We start from the raw sequence: 27,764 nt of genomic DNA, 5'->3' as shown, positions 1-27,764 counted from the left end.
ATACATTTATGGTTGAACACATAAACACAGATCTATTCATACAGTGTATAAACAGGTAGATCCCTGAGTGTATAAATATACATTCGCATTATTTATATATACTCTTTTCTTAGGTTTCTATAGTATCTGTTATTCTATATATAAACCCCCCGAACCCTTTGATTAGATTCCAGCCTGTAACTCACTCCCGGGTATCTGTTATTCTATATATAAACACCCCCTCAAGCCCCTCGATTAGATTCCAGCCTGTAACTCACTCCCGGGTATCGGTTATTCTATATATAAACACCCCCGAACCACCCGATTAGATTCCAGCCTGTAACGCACTCCCGGGTATCTGTTATTCTATATATAAACACCCCCGAACCACCCGATTAGATTCCAGCCTGTAACGCACTCCTGGGCATCTGTTATTCTATATATAAACACCCCCGAATCACCCGATTAGATTCCAGCCTGTAACTCACTCCCAGGTATCTGTTATTCGATATATAAACACCCCCGAACTCCTCGATTAGATTCCAGCCTGTAACTCACTCCCGGGTATCTGTTATTCTATATATAAACACCCCCAAACCCCTCGATTAGATTCCAGCCTGTGGCTCACTCCCGGGTATCTGTTATTCTATATATAAAGCACCCGAATCCCTCGATTAGATTACAGCCTGTAACTCACTCCCGGGTATCTGTTATTCTATATATAAACCCCCCGAACCCCTCGATTAGATTCCAGCCAGTAACTCACCCCCGGGTATCTGTTATTCTATATATAAACCCCCGAAGCCCTCGATTAGATTCCAGCCTGTAACTCACTCCCGCGTATCCGTTATTCTATATATAAACCTCCCGAACTCCTCGATTAGATTCCAGCCTGTAACTCACTCCCGGGTATCCGTTATTCTATATATAAACCTCCCGAACCCCTCGATTAGATTCCAGCCTGTAACTCACTCCCGGGTATCTGTTATTCTATATATAAACCCCCGAAGCCCTCGATTAGATTCCAGCCTGTAACTCACTCCCGGGTATCTGTTATTCTATATATAAACACCCCCGAACCCCTCGATTAGATTCCAGCCTGTAACTCACTCCCGGGCATCAGTTATTCTATATATAAACCCCCGAAGCCCTCGATTAGATTCCAGCCTGTAACTCACTCCCGGGTATCTGTTATTCTATATATAAACCCCCGAAGCCCTCGATTAGATTCCAGCCTGTAACTCACTCCCGGGTATCTGTTATTCTATATATAAACCCCCCGAACCCCTCGATTAGATTCCAGCCTGTAACTCACTCGCGGGTATCAGTTATTCTATATATAAACCCCCCGAACCCCTCGATTAGATTCCAGCCTGTAACTCACTCCCGGGTATCAGTTATTCTATATATAAACCCCCGAACCCTTCGATTAGATTCCAGCCTGTAACTCACCTCTGGGTATCTGCTTTTCCATATATAAACCCCCCCGAACCCCTCGATTAGATTCCAGCCTGTAACTCACTCCCGGGTATCTGTTATTCGATATATAAACCCCCCGACCCCTCGATTAGATTCCAGCCTGTAACTCACTCCGGGTATCAGTTATTCTATATATAAACCCCCGAACCCCTCGATTAGATTCCGGCCTGTAACTCACTCCGGGTATCTGTTATTCTATATATAACCCCCCCGAACCCCTCGATTAGATTCCAGCCTGTAACTCACCCCCGGGTATCTGTTATTCTGTATATAAACCCCCCGAACCCCTCGATTAGATTCCAGCCTGTAACTCAATCCCGGGTATCTGTTATTCTATATATAAACCCCCCGAACCCCTCGATTAGATTCCAGCCTGTAACTCACTCCCGGGTATCTGTTATTCTATATATAAACCCCCCGAACCCCCCGATTAGATTCCAGCCTGTAACTCACTCCCGGGTATCCGTTATTCTATATATAAACCCCCCCGAAACCCTCGGTTAGATTCCAGCCTGTAACTCACTCCTGGGTATCTGTTATTCGATATATAAACCACCCGAACTCCTCGATTAGATTCCAGCCTGTAACTCACTCCCGGGTATCTGTTATTCTATATATAAACCCCCGAACCCCTCGATTAGATTCCAGCCTGTAACTCACTCCCGGGTATCCGTTATTCTATATATAAACCCCCCGAACTCCTCGATTAGATTCCAGCCTGTAACTCACTCCCGGGTATCCGTTATTCTATATATAAACCCCCCCGAACCCCTCGATTAGATTCCAGCCTGTAACTCACTCCCGGGTATCTGTTATTCTATATATAAACCCCCCGAACCCCTCGATTAGATTCCAGCCTGTAACTCACACCCAGGTATCAGTTATCCTATATATACACCCCCGAACCCTTCGATTAGATTCCAGCATGTAACTCACTCCCGGGTATCCGTTATTCTATATAACCCCCCCCCGAACCCCTCGATTAGATTCCAGCCTGTAGCTCACTCCCGGGTATCTGTTATTCTATATATAAACCCCACCGAACCCTCGATTAGATTCCAGCTTGTAACTCACTCCCGAGTATCAGTTATTCTATATATAAACACCCCCGAACTCCTCGATTAGATTCCAGCCTGTAACTCACTCCCGGGTATCTGTTATTCTATATATAAAACCCCCGAAGCCCTCGATTAGATTCCAGCCTGCAACTCAGTCCCGGGTATCTGTTATTCTATATATAAACCCCCCGAACCCCTCGATTAGATTCCAGCCTGTCACTCACTCCCGGGTATCCGTTATTCTATATATATACACCCCAGAACTACTCGATTAGATTCCAGCTTGTAAGCCTCTCCCGGGTATCTGTTATTCTATATATAAACCCCCCCCCGAACCCCTCGATTAGATTCCAGCCTGTAACTCACTCCCGGGTATCCGTTATTCTATATATAAACCCCCCCGAACCCCTCGATTAGATTCCAGTCAGTAAATGACACCCGGGTATCTGTTATTCTATATATAAACCCCCCCCCGAACCGCATGATTAGATTCCAGCCTGTAACTCTGTCCCAGGTATCCGTTATGCAATATATATATACGTCCGCATTGCTCGATTAGATTCCAGCCTGTAACTCACTCCCGGGTATCTGTTATTCTATATATATAGTACACCCCCGAACTCCTCGATTAGATTCCAGCCTGTAACTCACTCCCGGGTATCTCTTATTCTATATATATATATACACCCCCGAACTCCTCGATTAGATTCCAGCCTGTAACTCACTCCCGAGTATCTGTTATTCTATATATAAACCCCCCGAACCCCTCGATTAGATTCCAGCCTGTAACTCACTCCCGGGTATCTGTTATTCTATATATAAACCCCACCGAACCCCTCGATTAGATTCCAGCCTGTAACTCACCCCTGGGTATCTGTTATTCTATATATAAACACCCCCGAACCCCTCGATTAGATTCCAGCATGTAACTCACTCCCGGGTATCAGTTATTCTATATATAAACCCCCCGAACCCCTCGATTAGATTCCAGCCTGTAACTCACTCCCGGGTATCTGTTATTCTATATATAAACCCCCCGAACCCCTCGATTAGATTCCAGCCTGTAACTCACTCCCGGGTATCTGTTATTCTATATATAAACCCCCCGAACCCCTCGATTAGATTCCAGCATGTAACTCACTCCCGGGTATCAGTTATTCTATATATAAACCCCCCGAACCCCTCGATTAGATTCCAGCCTGTAACTCACTCCCGGGTATCTGTTATTCTATATGTAAACCCCCCGAACCCCTCGATTAGATTCCAGCCAGTAACTCACTCCCGGGTATCTGTTATTCTATATATAAACCCACCGAACCCCTCGATTAGATTCCAGCCTGTAACTCACTCCCGAGTATCTGTTATTCTATATATAAACCCCCCCGAACCCCTCGATTAGATTCCAGCCTGTAACTCACTCCCGGGTATCCGTTATTCTATATATAAACACCCCCGAACCCCTCGATTAGATTCCAGCCTGTAACTCACTCCCGGGTATCGGTTATTCTATATATAAACCCCCCCCGAACCCCTCGATTAGATTCCAGCCTGTAACTCACTCCCGGGTATCGGTTATTCTATATATAACCCCCCCCCGAACACCTCGATTAGATTCCAGCCTGTAACTCGCTCCCGGGTATCCGTTATTCTATATATAAACACCCCCGAACCACTCGATTAGATTCCAGCCTGTAACTCACTCCCAGGTATCTGTTATTCTATATATAAACCCCACCGAACCCCTCGATTAGATTCCAGCCTGTAACTCACTCCCGGGTATCGGTTATTCTATATATAAACCCCCCCCGAACCCCTCGATTAGATTCCAGCCTGTAACTCACTCCCGGGTATCCGTTATTCTATATATAAACACCCCCGAACCACTCGATTAGATTCCAGCCTGTAACTCACTCCCAGGTATCTGTTATTCTATATATAAACCCCACCGAACCCCTCGATTAGATTCCAGCCTGTAACTCACTCCCGGGTATCTGTTATTCTATATATAAACCCCCCCGAACCCCTCGATTAGATTCCAGCCTGTAACTCACTCCCGGGTATCCGTTATTCTATATATAAACCCCACCGAACCCCTCGATTAGATTCCAGCCTGTAACTCACTCCCGAGTATCCGTTATTCTATATATAAACCCCACCGAACCCCTCGATTAGATTCCAGCCTGTAACTCACTCCTGGGTATCTGTTATTCTATATATAAACCCCACCGAACCCCTCGATTAGATTCCAGCCTGTAACTCACTCCCGGGTATCTGTTATTCTATATATAAACCCCCCGAACCCTCGATTAGATTCCAGCCTGTAACTCACTCCCGGGTATCTGTTATTCTATATATAAACCCCCCGAACCCCTCGATTAGATTCCAGCATGTAACTCACTCCCGGGTATCAGTTATTCTATATATAAAGCCCCCGAACACCTCGATTAGATTCCAGCCTGTAACTCACTCCCGGGTATCTGTTATTCTATATGTAAACCCCCCGAACCCCTCGATTAGATTCCAGCCAGTAACTCACTCCCGGGTATCTGTTATTCTATATATAAACCCACCGAACCCCTCGATTAGATTCCAGCCTGTAACTCACTCCCGAGTATCTGTTATTCTATATATAAACCCCCCCGAACCCCTCGATTAGATTCCAGCCTGTAACTCACTCCCGGGTATCCGTTATTCTATATATAAACACCCCCGAACCCCTCGATTAGATTCCAGCCTGTAACTCACTCCCGGGTATCGGTTATTCTATATATATACACCCCCGAATCCCTCAATTAGATTCCAGCCTGTAACTCACTCCCGGGTATCTGTTATTCTATATATAATCCCCCGAACCCCTCGATTAGATTCCAGCCAGTAACTCACCCCCGGGTATCTGTTATTCTATATATAAACCCCCGAACCCCTCGATTAGATTCCAGCCTGTATCTCACTCCCAGGTATCTGTTATTCTATATATAAACACCCCCGAACCCCTCGATTAGATTCCAGCCTGTAACTCACTCCCGGGTATCGGTTATTCTATATATATACACCCCCGAATCCCTCAATTAGATTCCAGCCTGTAACTCACTCCCGGGTATCTGTTATTCTATATATAATCCCCCCGAACCCTCGATTAGATTCCAGCAGTAACTCACCCCGGGTATCTGTTATTCTATATATAAACCCCCGAACCCCTCGATTAGATTCCAGCCTGTATCTCACTCCCAGGTATCTGTTATTCTATATATAAACACCCCCGAATTCCTCGAAAAGATTCCAGCCAGTAACTCACCCCCGGGTATCTGTTATTCTATATATAAACCCCACCGAACCCCTCGATTAGATTCCAGCCTGTAACTCACCCCCGGGTATCAGTTATTCTATATATAAACACCACCGAACCCCTCGATTAGATTCCAGCCTGTAACTCACTCCCGGGTATCTGTTATTCTATATATAAACCCCACCGAACCCCTCGATTAGATTCCAGCCTGTAACTCACTCCCGGGTATCTGTTATTCTATATATAAACCCCACCGAACCCCTCGATTAGATTCCAGCCTGTAACTCACTCCCGGGTATCTGTTAATTTATATATAAACACCCCCGAATCCCTCAATTAGATTCCAGCCTGTAACTCACTCCCGGGTATCTGTTATTCTATATAAACACCCCCGAACCCCTCGATTAGATTCCAGCCTGTAACTCACTCCCAGGTATCTGTTATTCTATATATAAACACGTCCGAACCTCTCGATTAGATTCCAGCCTGTAACTCACCCCCGGGTATCTGTTATTCTATATATAAACACCCCCGAACCCCTCGATTAGACTCCAGCCTGTAACTCACTCCCGGGTATCTGTTATTCCATATATAAACACCCCCGAACCCCTCGATTAGATTCCAGCCTGTAACTCACTCCCGGGTATCAGTCATTCTGCATATAAACACCCCCGAACCCCTCGATTAGATTCCAGCCTGTAACTTACTCCTGGGTGTCTGTTATTCTATATATAAACCCCACCGAACCCCTCGATTAGATTCCAGCCTGTAACTCACTCCCGGGTATCAGTTATTCTATATATAAACCCCCAAACCCCTCGATTAGATTCCAGCCTGTAACTCACTCCCGGGTATCTGTTATTCTATATATAAACCCCCCCGAATCCTTTGATTAGATTCCAGCCTGTAACTCACCCCTGGGTATCTGTTATTCTATATATAAACACCCCCGAATCCCTCGATTAGATTCTAGCCTTTAACTCACTCCCGGGTATCAGTTATTCTATATATAAACCCCCTAGAACCCCTCGATTTGATTCCAGCCTGTAACTCACTCCCGGGTATCTGTTATTCTATATAAAAACCCCGAACCCGTCGATTAGATTCCAGCCTGTAACTCACCCCCCGGGTATCTGTTATTCTATATATAAACCCCCCCGAACTCCTCGATTAGATTCCAGCCTGTAACTCACTCCCGGGTATCTGTTATTCTACATATAAACCCCTCGAGCCCCTCGATTAGATTCCAGCCTGTAACTCACTCCCGAATATCCAATATTCTCTGCATCAATGTTCCCCAAACCTCCTGGAATTCTGGATTTCGGCAGCGATGCAGCCTCCACAGTCGAATAGCCTGCTGCCATTCTGTGTTTGGACCTCATGCCTGTGGCTTCTCAGGCAGGGTAACGGGGTGGGGCAAGGGCAGTTAGCACCTGTGGAAACTGATCCCCAGTGAGAGTCGTGGGTATGGGAGGGAGTGACAGACCGTAGCGCGGCCTCAAAGGCAATTTCACTCCTCCCCCGCCCCTCCTGCGAAGCCCAGCGGGGCAGCTCAACGGGCTGATTGGCCTCTGGAGTCCGTGACTTCCTTTTTTGTGGCTGTTGCTACTGCAAGCATTTCTCTCTTGTCTGCAAGGCCTCTCTCTCTCTCTCTCTCTCCGCAACACTCAGGAGAACTGACAGTATCGAGCTGGCCGTAGAGAGAGAGAGAGCGAGAAGGAGAGAGAGAGAGAGACAGAGAGAGTGTGAGAAACAGAGTGTGAGATAGAGAGAGGAGAGAGACAGAGAGAGACAGAGACAAAGAGAGAGCGACAGAGAGAGAGACAGAGAGAGACAGAGAGAGAGACAGAGAGGAAGAGAGAGAGAGAGACAGAGAGAGGGAGAGTGAGGGAGAAACAGAGAGAGAGAGAGACAGAGACAGAGAGAGAGAGAAACAGAGAGAGAGACAGAGAGAGAGACAGAGAGGAAGAGAGAGAGAGAGACAGAGAGAGGGAGAGTGAGGGAGGAACAGAGAGAGAGAGAGACAGAGACAGAGAGAGAGAGAGACAGAGAGAGAGACAGAGAGAGAGACAGAGAGGAAGAGAGACTCGTGAGCAGGAGGCCTGATCAAAGTTCCGTTTTTTCTTGTCGTCCTCAACCGTTTAAGCTCCTTTCCTGGAGTGAGAGTCTGGGTCCGCGATGGTGAGGTAAGGCTCCGGCTGTTTGTCTGTCTGTGTGTCGGACCCATGCAGCACCCAGTCAGGGCTGAGGACACCCGGCCCCTCTTTGCTCAATTGCGATGTCTCCACTCTACCTCCTCTGGCCAACCTCCCCGACCCTGGGTACCTGCTCACAGGGCCTCTCACACGGCCCAGCATGGGCTAACATGGACCAACACGGGCCAACACGGGCTAACACAGGCTAACATGGGCCAGCACGGGCTAACACGGATCAACACGAGCCAACACAGGCTAACACGAGCCAGCATGGCATAACACGGGCATACAAAGACCAGCTCAGCTGACATGGCCCAACATGCATCCCTAGCCTATCCCTGTCTCCACCTGGGAATGAGGAACAATGGACAACAATCTACATTGAATGGACACTGTGTCTGAAAATGTCTCTGGGAGTAAAGATAAGCTGAAAAGGGACTAATTCACAAGGTGCTTATCAAGTCTAGTGTAGAGGGAGCTTTACTCTGTATCTAACCCGTGCTGTACCTGCCCTGGGAGTGTTGATGGGACAGTGTAGAGGGAGCTTTACTCTGTATCTAACCCGTGCTGCACCTGCCCTGGGAGTGTTTGATGGGACAGTGTAGAGGGAGCTTTACTCTGTATCTAACCCGTGCTGCACCTGCCCTGGGAGTGTTTGATGGGACAGTGTAGAGGGAGCTTTACTCTGTATCTAACCCGTGCTGCACCTGCCCTGGGAGTGTTTGATGGGACAGTGTAGAGGGAGCTTTACTCTGTATCTAACCCGTGCTGTACCTGTCCTGGGAGTGTTTGATGGGACAGTGTAGAGGGAGCTTTACTCTGTATCTAACCCGTGCTGTACCTGCCCTGGGAGTGTTCGATGGGACAGTGTAGAGGGAGCGTTACTCTGTATCTAACCCGTGCTGTACCTGTCCTGGGAGTGTTTGATGGGAGTGTAGAGGGAGCTTTACTCTGTATCTAACCCATGCTGTACCTGCCTGGGAGTGTTTGATGGGACAGTGTAGGGGGAGCTTTACTCTGTATCTAACCCGTGCTGTACCTGCCCTGGGAGTGTTTGATGGGACAGTGTAGAGGGAGCTTTACTCTGTATCTAGCCCATGCTGTACCTGCCCTGGGAGTGTTTGATGGGACAGTGTAGGGGGAGCTTTACTCTGTATCTAACCCGTGCTGTACCTGCCCTGGGAGTGTTTGATGGGACAGTGTAGAGGGAGCTTTACTCTGTATCTAACCCGTGCTGTACCTGCCCTGGGAGTGTTTGATGGGACAGTGTAGAGGGAGCTTTACTCTGTATCTAACCCGTGCTGCACCTGCCCTGGGAGTGTTCGATGGGACAGCGTAGAGGGAGCTTTACTCAGTATCTAACCCGTGCTGCACCTGCCCCGGGAGTGTTTGACGGGACAGTGTAGAGGGAGCTTTACTCTGTATCTAACCCGTGCTGTACCTGCCCTGGGAGTGTTTGATGGGACAGCGTAGAGGGAGCTTTACTCAGTATCTAACCCGTGCTGCACCTGCCCCGGGAGTGTTTGACGGGACAGTGTAGAGGGAGCTTTACTCTGTATCTAACCCGTGCTGTACCTGCCCTGGGAGTGTTTGATGGGACAGTGTAGAGGGAGCTTTACTCTGTATCTAACCCGTGCTGTACCTGCCCTGGGAGTGTTTGATGGGACAGTGTAGAGGGAGCTTTACTCTGTATCTAACCCGTGCTGTACCTGCTCTGGGAGTGTTTGATGGGACAGCGTAGAGGGAGCTTTACTCAGTATCTAACCCGTGCTGTACCTGCCCTGGGAGTGTTTGATGGGACAGTGTAGCGGGAGCTTTACTCTGTATCTAACCCGTGCTGTACCTGCCCTGGGAGTGTTTGATGGGACAGTGTAGAGGGAGCTTTACTCAGTATCTAACCCGTGCTGTACCTGCCCTGGGAGTGTTCGATGGGACAGTGTAGAGGGAGCTTTACTCTGTATCTAACCCGTGCTGTACCTGCCCTGGGAGTGTTTGATGGGACGGCGTAGAGGGAGCTTTACTCAGTATCTAACCCGTGCTGTACCTGCCCTGGGAGTGTTTGATGGGACAGTGTAGAGGGAGCTTTACTCTGTATCTAACCCGTGCTGTACCTGCCCTGGGAGTGTTGGATGGGACAGTGGAGAGGGAGCTTTACTCTGTATCTAACCAGTGCTGTACCTGTCCTGGGAGTGTTTGATGGGACAGTGTAGAGGGAGCTTTACTCTCTATCTAACCCCATGCTGTACCTGCCCTGGGAGTGTTTGATGGGACAGTGTAGAGGGAGCTTTACTCTGTATCTAACCCGTGCTGTACCTGCCCTGGGAGTGTTTGATGGGACAGTGTAGAGGGAGCTTTACTCTGTATCTAACCCGTGATGTACCTGCACTGGGAGTGTTTGATGGGACAGTGTAGAGAGAGCTTTACTCTGTATCTAACCCGTGCTGTACCTGCCCTGAGAGTGTTTGATGGGACAGTGTAGAGGGAGATTTACTCTGTATCTAACCCGTGCTGTACCTGCCCTGGGAGTGTTTGATGGGACAGTGCAGAGGAAGTTTTACTCTTTATCTAACCCGTGCTGTACCTGCCCTGGGAGTGTTTGATGGGTCAGTGTTGAGGGAGCTTTACTCTGTATCTAACCCGTGCTGTACCTGCCCTGGGAGTGTTTGATGGGACAGTGTAGAGGGGGCTTTACTCTGTATCTAACCCGTGCTGTACCTGTCCTGGGAGTTTTTGATGGGACAGTGTAGAGTGACCTTTACTCTGTATCTAACCCGTGCTGTACCTGCCCTGGGAGTGTTTGATGGGACAGTGTAGAGGGAGCTTTACTCTGTATCTAACCCGTGCTGTACCTGCCCTGGGAGTGTTTGATGGGACAGTGTAGAGGGAGCTTTACTCTGTATCCAACCCGTGCTGTACCAGCCCTGGCCCTGGGAGTGTTTGATGGGACAGTGTAGAGGGAGCTTTACTCTGCATATAACCTGTGCTGTACCTGCCCTGGGAGGGTTTGATGGGACAGTGTAGAGGGAGCTTTACTCTGTATCTAACCCGTGCTGTAGCTGCCCTGGGAGTGTTTGATGGGACAGTGTAGAGGGAGCCTTACTCTGTATATAACCCGTGCGGCACCTGCCCTGGGAGGGTTTGATAGGACAGTGTAGAGGGAGCTTTACTCTGTATCTAACCCGTGCTGTACCTGCCCTGGGAGTGTTTGATGGGGCAGTGTAGAGGGAGCTTTACTCTGTATCTAACCTGTGCTGTAGCTGCCCTGGGAGTGTTTGATGGGGCAGTGTAGAGGGAGCTTTACTCTGTATCTATCCCGTGCTGCACCTGCCCTGGGAGGGATTGATGGGGCAGTGTAGAGGGAGCTTTACTCTGTATCTAACCCGTGCTGTACCTGCCCTGGGAGTGTTTGATGTGGCAGTGTAGAGGGAGCTTTACTCTGTATCTAACACGTGGTGTACCTGCTCTGGGAGTGTTTGATGGGGCAGTGTAGAGGGAGCTTTACTCTGTATCTAACCCGTGCTGTACCTGCCCTGGCAGTGTTTGATGGGACAGTGTAGAGGGAGCTTTACTCTGTATCTAACCCGTGCTGTACCTGCCCTGGGAGTGTTTGATGGGACAGTTGAGGGAGCTTTACTCTGTATCTAACCTGTGCTGTACCTGCCCTGGGAGTGTTTGATGGGACAGTGTAGAGGGAGCTTTACGCTCTATCTAACCCGTGCTGTACCTGCCCTGGGAGTGTTTGATGGGACAGTGTAGAGGGAGCTTTACTCTGTATATAATCTGTGCTGCACCTGCCCTGGGAGGGTTTGATGGGACAGTGTAGAGGGAGCTTTACTCTGTATCTAACCCATGCTGTACCTGCCCTGGGAGTGTTTGATGGGACAGTGCAGAGGGAGATTTACTCTGTATCTAACCCGTGCTGTACCTGCCCTGGGAGTGTTTGATGGGACAGTGTAGAGGGAGCTTTACTCTGTATCTAACCCGTGCTGTACCTGCCCTGGGAGTGTTTGATGGGACAATGTAGAGAGAGATTTACTCTGTATCTAACCCATGCTGTACCTGTCCTGGGACTTTTTGATGGGACAGTGTAGAGGGAGCTTTACTCTGTATCTAACCCGTACTGTATCTGCCCTGGGAGTGTTTGATGGGACAGTGTAGAGGGAGCTTTACTCTGTAACTAACCCGTACTGTACCTGCCCTGGGCGTGTTTGATGGGACAGTGTAGAGTTAGCTTTACTCTGTATCTAACCCGTGCTGTACCTGCCCTGGGAGTATTTGATGGGACAGTAGAGGGAGCTTTACTCTGTATCTAATCCATGCTGTACCTGCCCTGGGAGTGTTTGATGGGACAGTTTAGAGGGAGCTTTACTCTGTATCTAACCCATGCTGTACCTGTCCTGGGACTTTTTGATGGGACAGTGTAGAGGGAGCTTTACTCTGTATCTAACCCGTACTGTATCTGCCCTGGGAGTGTTTGATGGGACAGTTTAGAGGGAGCTTTACTCTGTATCTAACCCGCGCTGTACCTGCCCTGGAAGTGTTTGATGGGACAGTGTAGAGGGAGCTCTACTCTGTATCTAACCCGTGCTGTACCTGTCCTGGGAGTGCTTGATGGGAGACTGTAGAGGGAGCTTTACTCTGTATCTAACCTGTGCTGTACCTGCCCTGGGAGAGTTTGATGGGACAGTGTAGAGGGAGCTTTACTCTGTATCTAACACGTGCTGTATCTGTCCTGGCAGTGTTTGATGGGACAGTGTAGAGGGAGCTTTACTCTGTATCTAACACATGCTGTACCTGTCCTGTGAGTGTTTGATGGGACAGTGTAGAGGGAGCTTTGCTCTGTATCTAACCCGTGCTGTACCTGCCCTGGGAGAGTTTGATGGGACAGTGTAGAGGGAGCTTTACTCTGTATCTAACCCGTGCTGTACCTGCCCTGGGAGTGTTTGATGGGACTGTATAGAGTGAGCTTTACTCGGTATCTACCCCGTGCTTTACCTGCCCTGGGAGTGTTTGATGGGACTGTGTAGAGGGAGCTTTACTCTGTATCTAACCCGTGCTGTACCTGCCCTGGGAGTGTTTGATGGGGCAGTGTAAGAACATAAGAACATAAGAAATAGGAGCAGGAGTAGGCCAATCGGCCCCTCGAGCCTGCTCTGCCATTCAATAAGATCATGGCTGATCTGATCCTAACCGCCAATCCACTATCACAGAACCATCTCTTGAATCTAACAGAATTAGACACACGAAATAGGAGCAGGATCAGGCTACACGGCCCCTGAGCCCGCTCCGCTACCCACAGGGCCATGACCGATCCGAACCTAGACTCATGTCCAAATTCCTGCCCGCTCCCCGTAACCCTTAATTCCCTTTACTTCTAGGAAACTGTCTACTTCTGTTTTAAATTTATGTAATGATGTAGCTTCTACAGCTTTTTGGGGCAGCATATTCCATGGCCCTACCACCCTCTGAGTGAAGTAGTTCCGCCTCATCTCAGTATTGAAAGAGCAGCCCCTTATTCTAAGACTATGCCCCCTAGTTCTAGTTTCACCCATCATCGGGAACATCCTCCCTGCATCCACCCGATCCAACCCCTTCACAATCTTATATGTTTCAATAAGATCGCCTCTCATTCTTCTGAACTCCAATGAGTAGAATCCCAATCTACTCAACCTCTCCTCATATATCCATCCCCTCATCCCCGGGATTAACCGAGTGAACCTTCTTTGTACTGACTCGAGAGCAAGTATGTCCTTTCTTAAGTATGGACACCAAAACTGTACGCAGTATTCCAGGTGCGGCCTCACCAATACCTTGTACAACTGAAGCAATACCTCCCTATTTTTATATTCTATCCCCCTAGCAATTAAAGCCAACATTCCATTGGCCTTCTTAATCACTTGCTGCACCTGCATACTAACCTTTTGAGTTTCGTGCACCAGGACCCCCAGATCCCTTTGTACTTCAGTACTTTCCAGTTTCTTGCCATTAAGATAATAACTTGCGCTACGATTTTTCCTGCCAAAGTGCATAACCTCACACTTTCCAGTATTGTATTCCATCTGCCAAATCTCTGCCCACTTACTTAGCCTGCCGATGTCCCCTTGCAGGTTTTTTATGTCCTCCTCACACACTACTTTCCCTCCCATCTTAGTATCATCTGCAAACTTTGATATGTTACACTCGGTCCCCTCCTCCAAATCGTTAATATAGATTGTAAAGAGTTGGGGACCCAGCACTGACCCCTGCGGAACACCACTAGTTACTGATTGCCAGTCTGAGAATGAACCATTTATCCCAACTCTCTGCCTTCTGTTAGATAGCCAATCCTCTATCCATGCCAGAATATTACCCCCAATCCCGTGATTTTTTATCTTAAGCAATAATCTTTTGTGTGGCACCTTGTCAAATGCCTTTTGGATGTCTAAATACACTACGTCCACTGGTTCCCCTTTATCCACCCTATACGTTACTTCCTCAAAGAACTCCAGCAAATTTGTCAAACATGACTTCCCCTTCATAAAACCATGCTGACTTTGTCCTATTAAATTATGATTATCCAAATGTCCTGTTACTGTCTCCTTAATAATGGACTCCAAAATTTTACCTACCACAGATGTTAGGCTAACCGGTCTATAGTTTCCAGCCTTCTGTCTACTGCCCTTTTTAAATAAGGGTGTTACATTAGCAGTTTTCCAGTCTGCCGGGACCTTTGCCGAGTCCAGGGAGTTTTGGAAAATTATTACCAATGCATCCACAATCCCTACCGCCACTTTCCTCAAGACTCTAGGATGTAAGCCATCAGGTCCAGGTGATTTATCCGCCTTGAGTCCCATTATTTTACCGAGTACCACTTCCTTAGTGATTTTGATCGTGTTTAGCTCCTCCCCCCCTTTAGCCCCCTGTTTGTCCAGTGTTGGGATATTCTTAGTGTCTTCTACTGTAAAGACTGATATAAAATATTCATTCAGTGTTTTTGCCATCTCCATATTTCCCACCATTAATTTCCCGGTCTCATCCTCTAAGGGACCAACATTTACTTCAGCCACCCTTTTTCTTTTTATATAACTATAAAAACTCTTACTATCTGTTTTTATATTTTTTGCTAATTTACTTTCATAATCTATCTTCCCTTTCTTAATCAATCTTTTTGTTATTTTTTGCTGCCTTTTAAAGTTTTCCCAATCCTCTATCCTCCCACTAGATTTGGCTACCTTATATGCCCTTGTTTTTAGTCGAATACTATCCTTAATTTCTTTACTTAGCCACGGATGGATGTCTTTTCTTTTACACCCTTTTCTTCTCAGTGTAATATATTTTTTTTGGAAGTTGAAAAATAACTCCTTGAATGTACACCACTGATCATGCATCGTCTTACCCTTTAATCTATTTTCCCAATCCACTCTATTCAATTCCGCTCTCATACCTTCATAGTCTCCTTTATTCAAGCTTAGCAAGCTTGTTTGAGATCCAACCATCTCACCCTCTAATTGAATATGGAATTCAACCATGTTATGATCACTCATTCCAAGGGGATCCTTTACTAGGACATTTCTAATTAATCCCGTCTCGTTACACAGGACCAGATCTAAGGTTGCTTGCCCCCTGGTCGGTTCAGTTACATACTGCTCAAGAAACCCATCCCTAATACACTCAATGAACTCATCCTCAAGGCTGCTCTGCCCAATTTGATTTTTCCTGGGAGTGTTTGATGGGACAGTATAGAGGGAGCTTTACACTGTATCTAACCCGTGCTGTACCTGCCCTGGGAGTGTTTGATGGGACAGTGTAGAGGGAGCTTTACTCTGTATATAATCTGTGCTGCACCTGCCCTGGGAGGGTTTGATGGGACAGTGTAGAGGGAGCTTTACTCTGTATCTAACCCATGCTGTACCTGCCCTGGGAGTGTTTGATGGGACAGTGCAGAGGGAGATTTACTCTGTATCTAACCCGTGCTGTACCTGCCCTGGGAGTGTTTGATGGGACAGTGTAGAGGGAGCTTTACTCTGTATCTAACCCGTGCTGTACCTGCCCTGGGAGTGTTTGATGGGACAATGTAGAGGGAGATTTACTCTGTATCTAACCCATGCTGTACCTGTCCTGGGACTTTTTGATGGGACAGTGTAGAGGGAGCTTTACTCTGTATCTAACCTGTACTGTATCTGCCCTGGGAGTGTTTGATGTGGCAGTGTAGAGGGAGCTTTACTCTGTATCTAACACGTGGTGTACCTGCTCTGGGAGTGTTTGATGGGGCAGTGTAGAGGGAGCTTTACTCTGTATATAACCTGTGCTGCACCTGCCCTGGGAGGGTTTGATGGGACAGTGTAGAGGGAGATTTACTCTGTATCTAACCCGTGCTGTACCTGCCCTGGGAGTGTTTGATGGGACAGTGTAGAGGGAGCTTTACGCTCTATCTAACCCGTGCTGTACCTGCCCTGGGAGTGTTTGATGGGACAGTGCAGAGGGAGCTTTACTCTGTATAGAACCTGTGCTGCACCTGCCCTGGGAGAGTTTGATGGAACAGTGTAGAGTGAGCTTTACTCTGTATCTAACCCGTGCTGTACCTGCCCTGGGAGTGTTTGATGGGACAGTGTAGAGGGAGCTTTACTCTCTATCTAACCCGTGCTGTACCTGCCCTGGGAGTGTTTGATGGGACAGTGCAGAGGGAGCTTTACTCTGTATCTAACCCGTGCTGTACCTGCCCTGGGAGTGTTTGATGGGACAGTGTAGAGGGAGCTTTACTCTGTATCTAACCCGTGCTATACCTGCCCTGGGAGTGTTTGATGGGACAGTGTAGAGGGAGTTTTACTCTGTATCTAACCCGTGCTGTACCTGCCCTGGGAGTGTTTGATGGGACAATGTGAAGGGAGCTTTACTCAGTATCTAACCCATGCTGTATCTACCCTGGGAGTGTTTGATGGGACAGTGTAGAGGGAGCTTTACTCTGTATCTAACCTGTGCTGCACCTGCCCTGGGAGTGTTTGATGGGACAGTGTAGAGGGAGCTTTACTCTGTATCTAACCTGTGCTGCACCTGCCCTGGGAGTGTTTGATGGGACAGTGTAGAGGGAGCTTTACTCTGTATCTAACCCGTGCTGTACCTGCCCTGGGAGTGTTTGATGGGACTGTATAGAGTGAGCTTTACTCTGTATCTACCCCGTGCTTTACCTGCCCTGGGAGTGTTTGATGGGACTGTGTAGAGGGAGCTTTACTCTGTATCTAACCCGTGCTGTACCTGCCCTGGGAGTGTTTGATGGGACAGTGTAAGAACATAAGAACATAAGAAATAGGAGCAGGAGTAGGCCAATCGGCCCCTCGAGCCTGCTCCGCCATTCAATAAGATCATGGCTGATCTGATCCTAACCGCCAATCCACTATCACAGAACCATCTCTTGAATCTAACAGAATTAGACACACGAAATAGGAGCAGGATCAGGCTACACGGCCCCTGAGCCCGCTCCGCTACCCACAGGGCCATGACCGATCCGAACCTAGACTCCTGTCCAAATTCCTGCCCGCTCCCCGTAACCCTTAATTCCCTTTACTTCTAGGAAACTGTCTACTTCTGTTTTAAATTTATGTAATGATGTAGCTTCTACAGCTTTTTGGGGCAGCATATTCCATGGCCCTACCACCCTCTGAGTGAAGTAGTTCCGCCTCATCTCAGTTTTGAAAGAGCAGCCCCTTATTCTAAGACTATGCCCCCTAGTTCTAGTTTCACCCATCATCGGGAACATCTTCCCTGCATCCACCCGATCCAACCCCTTCACAATCTTATATGTTTCAATAAGATCGCCTCTCATTCTTCTGAACTCCAATGAGTAGAGTCCCAATCTACTCAACCTCTCCTCATTTATCCATCCCCTCATCCCCGGGATTAACCGAGTGAATCTTCTTTGTACTGACTCGAGAGCAAGTATGTCCTTTCTTAAGTATGGACACCAAAACTGTACGCAGTATTCCAGGTGCGGCCTCACCAATACCTTGTACAACTGAAGCAATACCTCCCTATTTTTATATTCTATCCCCCTAGCAATGAAAGCCAACATTCCATTGGCCTTCTTAATCACTTGCTGCACCTGCATACTAACCTTTTGAGTTTCGTGCACCAGGACCCCCAGATCCCTTTGTACTTCAGTACTTTCCAGTTTCTTGCCATTAAGATAATAACTTGCGCGACGATTTTTCCTGCCAAAGTGCATAACCTCACACTTTCCAGTATTGTATTCCATCTGCCAAATCTCTGCCCACTTACTTAGCCTGCCGATGTCCCCTTGCAGGTTTTTTATGTCCTCCTCACTCACTACTTTCCCTCCCATCTTAGTATCATCTGCAAACTTTGATATGTTACACTCGGTCCCCTCCTCCAAATCGTTAATATAGATTGTAAAGAGTTGGGGACCCAGCACTGACCCCTGCGGAACACCACTAGTTACTGATTGCCAGTCTGAGAATGAACCATTTATCCCAACTCTCTGCCTTCTGTTAGATAGCCAATCCTCTATCCATGCCAGAATATTACCCCCAATCCCGTGATTTTTTATCTTAAGCAATAATCTTTTGTGTGGCACCTTGTCAAATGCCTTTTGGAAGTCTAAATACACTACGTCCACTGGTTCCCCTTTATCCACCCTATACGTTACTTCCTCAAAGAACTCCAGCAAATTTGTCAAACATGGCTTCCCCTTCATAAAACCATGCTGACTTTGTCCTATTAAATTATGATTATCCAAATGTCCTGTTACTGTCTCCTTAATAATGGACTCCAAAATTTTACCTACCACAGATGTTAGGCTAACCGGTCTATAGTTTCCAGCCTTCTGTCTACTGCCCTTTTTAAATAAGGGTGTTACATTAGCAGTTTTCCAGTCTGCCGGGACCTTTGCCGAGTCCAGGGAGTTTTGGAAAATTATTACCAATGCATCCACAATCCCTACCGCCACTTCCCTCAAGACCCTAGGATGTAAGCCATCAGGTCCAGGTGAATTATCCGCCTTGAGTCCCATTATTTTACCGAGTACCACTTCCTTAGTGATTTTGATCGTGTTTAGCTCCTCCCCCCCTTTAGCCCCGTGTTTGTCCAGTGTTGGGATATTCTTAGTGTCCTCTACTGTAAAGACTGATATAAAATATTCATTCAGTGTTTTTGCCATCTCCATATTTCCCACCATTAATTTCCCGGTCTCATCCTCTAAGGGACCAACATTTACTTTAGCCACCCTTTTTCTTTTTAAATAACTATAAAAACTCTTACTATCTGTTTTTATATTTTTTGCTAATTTACTTTCATAATCTATCTTCCCTTTCTTAATCAATCTTTTTGTTATTTTTTGCTGTCTTTTAAAGTTTTCCCAATCCTCTATCCTCCCACTAGATTTGGCTACCTTATATGCCCTTGTTTTTAGTCGAATACTATCCTTAATTTCTTTACTTAGCCACGGATGGATGTCTTTTCTTTTACACCCTTTTCTTCTCAGTGTAATATATTTTTTTTGGAAGTTGAAAAATAACTCCTTGAATGTACACCACTGATCATGTATCGTCTTACCCTTTAATCTATTTTCCCAATCCACTCTATTCAATTCCGCTCTCATACCTTCATAGTCTCCTTTATTCAAGCTTAGCACGCTTGTTTGAGATCCAACCATCTCACCCTCTAATTGAATATGGAATTCAACCATGTTATGGTCACTCATTCCAAGGGGATCCTTTACTAGGACATTTTTAATTAATCCCGTCTCGTTACACAGGACCAGATCTAAGGTTGCTTGCCCCCTGGTCGGTTCAGTTACATACTGCTCAAGAAACCCATCCCTAATACACTCAATGAACTCATCCTCAAGGCTGCTCTGCCCAATTTGATTTTTCCTGGGAGTGTTTGATGGGACAGTATAGAGGGAGCTTTACACTGTATCTAACCCGTGCTGTACCTGCCCTGGGAGTGTTTGATGGGACAGTGTAGAGGGAGCTTTACTCTGTATATAATCTGTGCTGCACCTGCCCTGGGAGGGTTTGATGGGACAGTGTAGAGGGAGCTTTACTCTGTATTTAACCCATGCTGTACCTGCCCTGGGAGTGTTTGATGGGACAGTGCAGAGGGAGATTTACTCTGTATCTAACCCGTGCTGTACCTGCCCTGGGAGTGTTTGATGGGACAGTGTAGAGGGAGCTTTACTCTGTATCTAACCCGTGCTGTACCTGCCCTGGGAGTGTTTGATGGGACAATGTAGAGGGAGATTTACTCTGTATCTAACCCATGCTGTACCTGTCCTGGGACTTTTTGATGGGACAGTGTAGAGGGAGCTTTACTCTGTATCTAAGCTGTACTGTATCTGCCCTGGGAGTGTTTGATGGGACAGTGTAGAGGGAGCTTTACTCTGTAACTAACCCGTACTGTACCTGCCCTGGGCGTGTTTGATGGGACAGTGTAGAGTGAGCTTTACTCTGTATCTAACCCGTGCTGTACCTGCCCTGGGAGTATTTGATGGGACAGTAGAGGGAGCTTTACTCTGTATCTAATCCGTGCTGTACCTGCCCTGGGAGTGTTTGATGGGACAGTTTAGAGGGAGCTTTACTCTGTATCTAACCCATGCTGTACCTGTCCTGGGACTTTTTGATGGGACAGTGTAGAGGGAGCTTTACTGTGTATCTAACCCGTACTGTATCTGCCCTGGGAGTGTTTGATGGGACAGTTTAGAGGGAGCTTTACTCTGTATCTAACCCATGCTGTACCTGCCCTGGAAGTGTTTGATGGGACAGTGTAGAGGGAGCTCTACTCTGTATCTAACCCGTGCTGTACCTGTCCTGGGAGTGCTTGATGGGAGACTGTAGAGGGAGCTTTACTCTGTATCTAACCTGTGCTGTACCTGCCCTGGGAGAGTTTGATGGGACAGTGTAGAGGGAGCTTTACTCTGTATCTAACACGTGCTGTATCTGTCCTGGCAGTGTTTGATGGGACAGTGTAGAGGGAGCTTTACTCTGTATCTAACACATGCTGTACCTGTCCTGTGAGTGTTTGATGGGACAGTGTAGAGGGAGCTTTGCTCTGTATCTAACCCGTGCTGTACCTGCCCTGGGAGTGTTTGATGGGACAGTGTAGAGGGAGCTTTACTTTGTATCTAACCCGTGCTGTACCTGCCCTGGGAATGTTTGATGGGACAGTGTAGTGGGAGCTTTACTCTGTATCTAACCCGTGCTGCACCTGCCCTGTGAGTGTTTGATGGGACAGTGTAGAGTGAGCTTTACTCTGTATCTAACCCGTGCTGTACCTGCCCTGGGAGTGTTTGATGGGGCAGTGTAGAGGGAGCTTTACTCTGTATCTAACCCATGCTGTACCTGCCCTGGGAGCGTTTGATGGGACAGTGTAGAGTGAGCTTTACTCTGTATCTAACCCGTGCTGTACCTGCCCTGGGAGTGTTTGATGGGACAGTGTAGAGGGAGCTTTACTCTGTATCTAACCCGTACTGTACCTGCCCTGGGACTGTTTGATGGGACAGAGTAGAGGGAGCTTTACTCTGTAGCTAACCCATGCTGTACCTGTGTAAGAAATCACACAACACCAGGTTATAGTCCAACAGCTTTATTTGAAATCACAAGCTTTCGGAGCGCTGCTCCTTCTTCAGGTGAAGTGGAGAAATGCATAAAGACACAGCTTATATAGTCAGAGAACCATGTCAGATGTTTACAGGTAACCTTTCCAACTGCCATTTATCGCACCTCGGCAGAGAGATAATCACAGCAATCAAAGGTGTGAATGGTGTCCAAACAGGTCAGTCAGGGAAACATTACATCAAAGAACAATGAGGTGGGGTCACAAGGGGTCAAATATTGCAGATGCTGGGGTCTGTATGAAAAACAAAAAAACAGACAAAAAACATTTTTTTTGGCTGGAAATCACAGCAGGTCCGGCCGCATCTGTGTAGAGAGAACAAGCCAATGTCGACTCGAGTCTGGATGACCCTGCATCAGGTGGGGTTACATGTAGCGTGACATGAACCCAAGATCTCGGTTAAGGCCGTCCTCATGGGTGCGGAACTTGGCTATCAGTTTCTGCTCGACGATTTTGCGTTGTCGTGTGTCTCGAAGGCCACCTTGGAGAATGCTTACCCGAAGATCGGAGGCTGAATGTCCTTGACTGCTGAAGTGTTCCCCGACTGGGAGGGAACACTCCTGCCTGGTGACTGTTGCGCGGTGTCCGTTCATCCGTTGTCGCAGTGTCTGCATGGTCTCGCCGATGTACCATGCTCCGGGGCATCCTTTCCTGCAACGTATGAGGTAGACAACGTTGGCCGAGTCACATGAGTATGTACCATGTACCTGGTGGGTGGTGTCCTCACGTGTGATGATGGTATCTGTGTTGATGATCTGGCATGTCTTGCAGAGGTTGCTGTGGCAGGGTTGTGTGGTGTCGTGGTCGCTGTTCTCCTGAAAGCTGGGTAATTTGCTGCGAACGATGGTCTGTTTGAGGTTAGGCGGCTGTTTGAAAGCGAGTAGTGGAGGCGTGGGGATGGCCTTAGCGAGGTGTTCGTCGTCATCGATGACATGTTGAAGGCTGCGAAGAACATGGCGTAGTTTCTCCGCTCCGGGGAAGTACTGGACGACGAAGGGTACTCTGTTGGTTGTGTCCCGTGTTTGTCTTCTGAGGAGGTCTATGCGATTTTTCGCTGTGGCCCGTCGGAACTGTCGATCGACGAGTCGAGCGTCATATCCCGTTCTTACAAGGGCGTCTTTCAGTGTCTGTAGGTGTCCATCGCGTTCCTCCTCGTCTGAGCAGATCCTATGTATTCGCAGGGCTTGTCCATAGGGGATGGCTTCTTTAACGTGGTTAGGGTGGAAGCTGGAGAAGTGAAGCATCGTGAGGTTGTCCGTGGGCTTGCGGTAGAGTGAAGTGCTGAGGTGTCCGTCTTTGATGGAGATTCGTGTGTCCAGGAATGAGACTGATTCTGAGGAGTAGTCCATGGTGAGTTTGATGGTGGGATGGAACTTGTTGATGTTGGCGTTTGATGGGACAGTGTAGAGGGAGCATTACTCTGTATCTAAACCGTGCTGTACCTGCCCTGGGAGTGTTTGATGGGACAGTGTAGAGGGAGCTTTACTCTGTATCTAACCCGTGCTGTACCTGCCCTGGGAGTGTTTGATGGGACAGTGTAGAGGGAGCTTTACTCTGTATCTAACCCGTGCTGTACCTGCCCTGGGAGTGTTTGATGGTGCAGTGTAGAGGGAGCTTTACTCTGTATCTAACCCGTGCTGTACCTGCCCTGGGAGCGTTTGATGGGACAGTGTAGAGGGAGCTTTACTCTGTATCTAACCCGTGCTGTACCTGCCCTGGGAGCGTTTGATGGGACAGTGTAGAGGGAGCTTTACTCTGTATCTAACCCGTGCTGTACCTGCCCTGGGAGTGTTTGATGGGAAAGTGTAGAGGAAGCTTTACTCTGTATCTAACACGTGCTGTATCTGTCCTGGCAGTGTTTGATGGGACAGTGTAGAGGGAGCTTTACTCTGTATCTAACACATGCTGTATCTGTCCTGTGAGTGTTTGATGGGACAGTGTAGAGGGAGCTTTGCTCTGTATCTAACCCGTGCTGTACCTGCCCTGGGAGAGTTTGATGGGACAGTGTAGAGGGAGCTTTACTTTGTATCTAACCCGTGCTGTACCTGCCCTGGGAATGTTTGATGTGACAGTGTAGTGGGAGCTTTACTCTGTATCTAACCCGTGCTGCACCTGCCCTGTGAGTGTTTGATGGGACAGTAGAGGGAGCTTTGCACTGTATCTAACCCATGCTGTACCTGCCCTGGGAGCGTTTGATGGGACAGAGTAGAGGGAGCTTTACTCTGTATCTAACCCATGCTGTACCTGCCCTGGGAACGTTTGATGGGACAGTGTAGAGGGAGCTTTACTCTGTATCTAAACCGTGCTGTACCTGCCCTGGGAGTGTTTGATGGGACAGTGTAGAGGGAGCTTTACTCTGTATCTAACCCGTGCTGTACCTGCCCTGGGAGTGTTTGATGGGACAGTGTAGAGGGAGCTTTACTCTGTATCTAAACCGTGCTGTACCTGCCCTGGGAGTGTTTGATGGGACAGTGTAGAGGGAGCTTTACTCTGTATCTAACCCGTGCTGTACCTGCCCTGGGAGTGTTTGATGGGACAGTGTAGAGGGAGCTTTACTCTGTATCTAACCCGTGCTGTACCTGCCCGGGGAGTGTTTGATGGGACAGTGTAGAGGGAGCTTTACTCTGTATCTAACCCGTGCTGTACCTGCCCTGGGAGTGTTTGATGGGACAGTGTAGAGGGAGCTTTACTCTGTATCTAACCCGTGCTGTACCTGCCCTGGGAGTGTTTGATGGTGCAGTGTAGAGGGAGCTTTACTCTGTATCTAACCCGTGCTGTACCTGCCCTGGGAGCGTTTGATGGGACAATGTAGAGGGAGCTTTACTCTGTATCTAACCCGTGCTGTACCTGCCCTGGGAGCGTTTGATGGGACAGTGTAGAGGGAGCTTTACTCTGTACCTAACCCGTGCTGTACCTGCCCTGGGAGTGTTTGATGGGACAGTGTAGAGGGAGCTTTGCTCTGTATCTAACCTGTGCTGTACCTGCCCTGGGAGTGTTTGATGGGGCAGTGTAGAGGGAGCTTTACTCTGTATCTAACCCGTGCTGTACCTGCCCTGGGAGCGTTTGATGGGACAGTTTAGAGGGAGCTTTACTCTGTATCTAACCCGTGCTGTACCTGCCCTGGGAGAGTTTGATGGGACAGTGTAGAGGGAGCTTTACTCTGTATCTAACCCGTGCTGTACCTGCCCTGGGATTGTTTGATGGGACAGTGTAGAGGGAGCTTTACTCTCTATCTAACCCGTGCTGTACCTGCCCTGGGAGAGTTTGATGGGACAGTGTAGAGGGAGCTTTACTCTGTATCTAACCCGTGCTGTACCTGCCCTGGGAGTGTTTGATGGGACAGTGTCGAGGGAGCTTTACTCTGTATCTAACCCGTGCTGTACCTGCCCTGGGAGTGTTTGATGGGACAGTGTAGAGGGAGCTTTACTCTGTATCTAACCCGTGCTGTACCTGCCCTGGGAGTGTTTGATGGGACAGTGTAGAGGGAGCTTTACTCTGTATCTAACCCATCCCTCCAGATTGTACACACAGTAAGTTCGATGGCGCTCTCTCAGTTATGGTAATACAGTAGGTATTTTTGCCACGTGAATTTCTGTGGCTAAAGTCTGTTTAACACGCGCTGGCTTTAGTTCTGTTTCGCCCACGGTTTTGGCATGGTGAGGTCAGGGATGTGTGTTTGTGCCGGGTTGGGTTGTGTTGCGGTTGTGTTAGGAGGTTGGGGCAGCGCAGAATCAGGCCATTCGGCCCAACTGTTGTATTGTTGTTTTATTCATTTATGGGACGTGGGCGTCGCTGGCAAGGCCAGCATTTATTGCCCATCCCTAATTGCCCTCGAGAAGGTGGTGGTGAGCTGCCTTCTTGAACTGCTGCAGTCCGTGTGGTGATTTTGACCCAGCGGCGATGAAGGATTGGCGATATACTTCCAAGTCAGGATGGTGTGTGACTTGGAGGGGAACTTGGAGGTGGTGGTGTTCCCATGCATCTGCTGCCCTTGTCACTCTAGGTGGAAGAGGCTGCGGGTTTGGGAGGTGCTGCCGAAGAAGCCTTGGCGAGTTGCTGCAGTGCATCTTGTAGATGGTACACACTGCAGCCATGGTACACCGTTGGTAGAGGGAGTGAATGTTTAAGGTGGTGGATGGGGTGCCAGCCAAGTGGACTGCTTTGTCCTGGATGGTGTCTAGTTTCTTGAGTGTTGTTGGAGCTGCACTCATCCTGGCAACTGGAGAGTATTCCATCACACTCCTTACTTGTGCCTTGTAGATGGTGGAATGTCTTTGGGGAGTCAGGAGGTGAGACACTCGCCGCAGAATACCCAGCCTCTGACCTGCTCTTGTAACCACAGTATTTATGTGGCTGGTCCAGTTAAGTTTCTGGTCAATGGTGACCCCCAGGATGTTGATGGTGGGGGATTTGGCGATGGTGATGCCGTTGAATGTCAAGGGGAGGTGGTTAGTGTAATGTATGTAATGTATATATACCTTACGGGAGAGAACTACTTTTTACAGCTCCTGCATACTGTAGTACCGGCAGTGACCACACCTGTATATAAACCCTGAGTAGTGATCTGTACAGTTAGTTCTAGAGTAACCCTCATTCAGTAAACACCTGTTGAATCGTTCCCTGCAGTCTGATTATTGAAGGACACAACATTAAGATACACGGATATAACATTGGCGACGAGGCAGATTCGAACCTACCTGCAACTCTGCATCACCGCCCAGGGATTCGCTCCTGGAGAACAGTGGAAGGAGGTCGAGTCCAGAAGCACGGGCGTCGACCACGGGCAACCGCCCAGTCATCCAGCGGAGATTTCAGCATCGCAGGGGAGGCTGTCGAGAGCCAGGCTTGGCTTTCCAGTCACGGTGGTCCAGCGAAACGGGCTGGCAACAGGTACTGCGCAGACCCTTCCCGGACAGCGGCGGCTAGAGCCCGACCGAGCGGCACAGAAAAAGACTGAGCGGCGTCAACGGGGAGAGAGACGAGAGAGAGCAGAGCGCAGCCGGTGTTCAAGGGCCGAGCAGCGTCAACGGGGGAGAGAGGCGCGCAGGAAAACCCGAGGCGCTGCCATTGCCACGAGGACCGCAGAGAGCGGCATTGGCAGCAGCGCAGGCGATGCCATTTTAAGCCGCAGCGGGGAAGAAAGGAAAGCGCAGGAGACGCCATTTTAAGCCGCAGCGGGGAAGAAAGGAAAGCGCGGGAGACGCCATTTTAAGCCGCAGCGGGGAAGAAAGGAAAGCGCGGGAGATGCCATTTTAAGCCAGTCTAACCACACCCAAAAATGCCGAAGAGTGGCAGTATCACAGCGTTCAACAATGAAGTCGAAGATTGGATGACATATGTCGAACGCATAGAAGTATACTGCAAGGCGAATGAAGTGACAGATGACAAGAAAGCGCTGGTATTGTTGAATTCAATGGGTGCAAAAACGTATGGCTTACTACGAAACCTAGTAACCCCAGAGAAGCCAGTAGAAAAAGATTTTGAAAACATAGTGTCAATCCTACAGGACCACTTAAACCCCACACCGCTGCTGATAGCAGAAAGATTTAAGTTTCACAAAAGGAACCAGCATAAAGATGAAAGTAATGCTGAGTATTTAACGGAACTGCGCAAGCTATCGAAACACTGCCAGTTTGGAACGTGGCTAGCAGGTACTTTAAGGGACAAGCTTGTGTGTGGGCTTCAAAGTGAAGGAACCCAGAAACGGCTTCTATCAGAAAAGGATCTTACGCTGGACAAGGCTTTCAGCATTGCAGTATCATACGAAGCAGCAGCACGGGGCGCTGCAGAGATACAACGGAGACTGCAAGAATATGGCACAAATGAAATGTCATACGGAACAGTGAAGTGCTATCGCTGCGGCAGAACAACACATGACCATAATGATTGCTGGTTCAAGGACAAAGTGTGCAGACAGTGTGGAAAAGTAGGTCACATAGCAAGAGTCTGCAAGCCGGGAAAGAAAACCAGCAGCAAGAAATCTCCACAGGAGAAGTACAAGAAGGTACAAAAGGTGATGGAGAGTGGTTCAGACGAACAGAAAAGTGATACAGACTCCGGAAGCAAGGAGCTGGGTTGTCTGAAACTACATAATGTGATCAAAATGGAGGATCACCAAACTATCTGGGTCACGCTCAAGATAGCAGGAGTCCAAGTGAAAAT

The 27,764-nt window shown here is 48.2% G+C and overlaps 1 protein-coding gene across 4 annotated transcripts in view; it reads left to right on the top strand.

The window, feature by feature from the left end:
* Positions 1-27,764, top strand: part of LOC147091295 (tyrosine-protein phosphatase non-receptor type 6-like) — a 154,830-nt gene that overhangs the window by 837 nt on the left and 126,229 nt on the right. The window contains exon 1 of one of the 4 annotated variants that reach the window (XM_085976713.1): positions 7,385-7,988. The exons of the other annotated variants lie outside the window; for them this stretch is intronic. Within the exon in view, the coding sequence (XP_085832839.1) occupies positions 7,981-7,988 (8 nt within the window). The 5' untranslated portion in view covers positions 7,385-7,980. Of the gene's footprint in view, positions 1-7,384; positions 7,989-27,764 lie in introns of those variants that run through there. 4 annotated transcript variants of the gene reach the window in all.

This window comes from Somniosus microcephalus, unplaced genomic scaffold, assembly GCF_052327205.1.
Source record: "Somniosus microcephalus isolate GS21.2 unplaced genomic scaffold, FLI_Smic_1.0 unresolved_chr3, whole genome shotgun sequence".
Classification (NCBI taxonomy): domain Eukaryota; kingdom Metazoa; phylum Chordata; class Chondrichthyes; order Squaliformes; family Somniosidae; genus Somniosus; species Somniosus microcephalus.
Note: the sequence above shows the minus strand (reverse complement) of the source record. Positions and strands in the feature narration are given on the sequence as shown.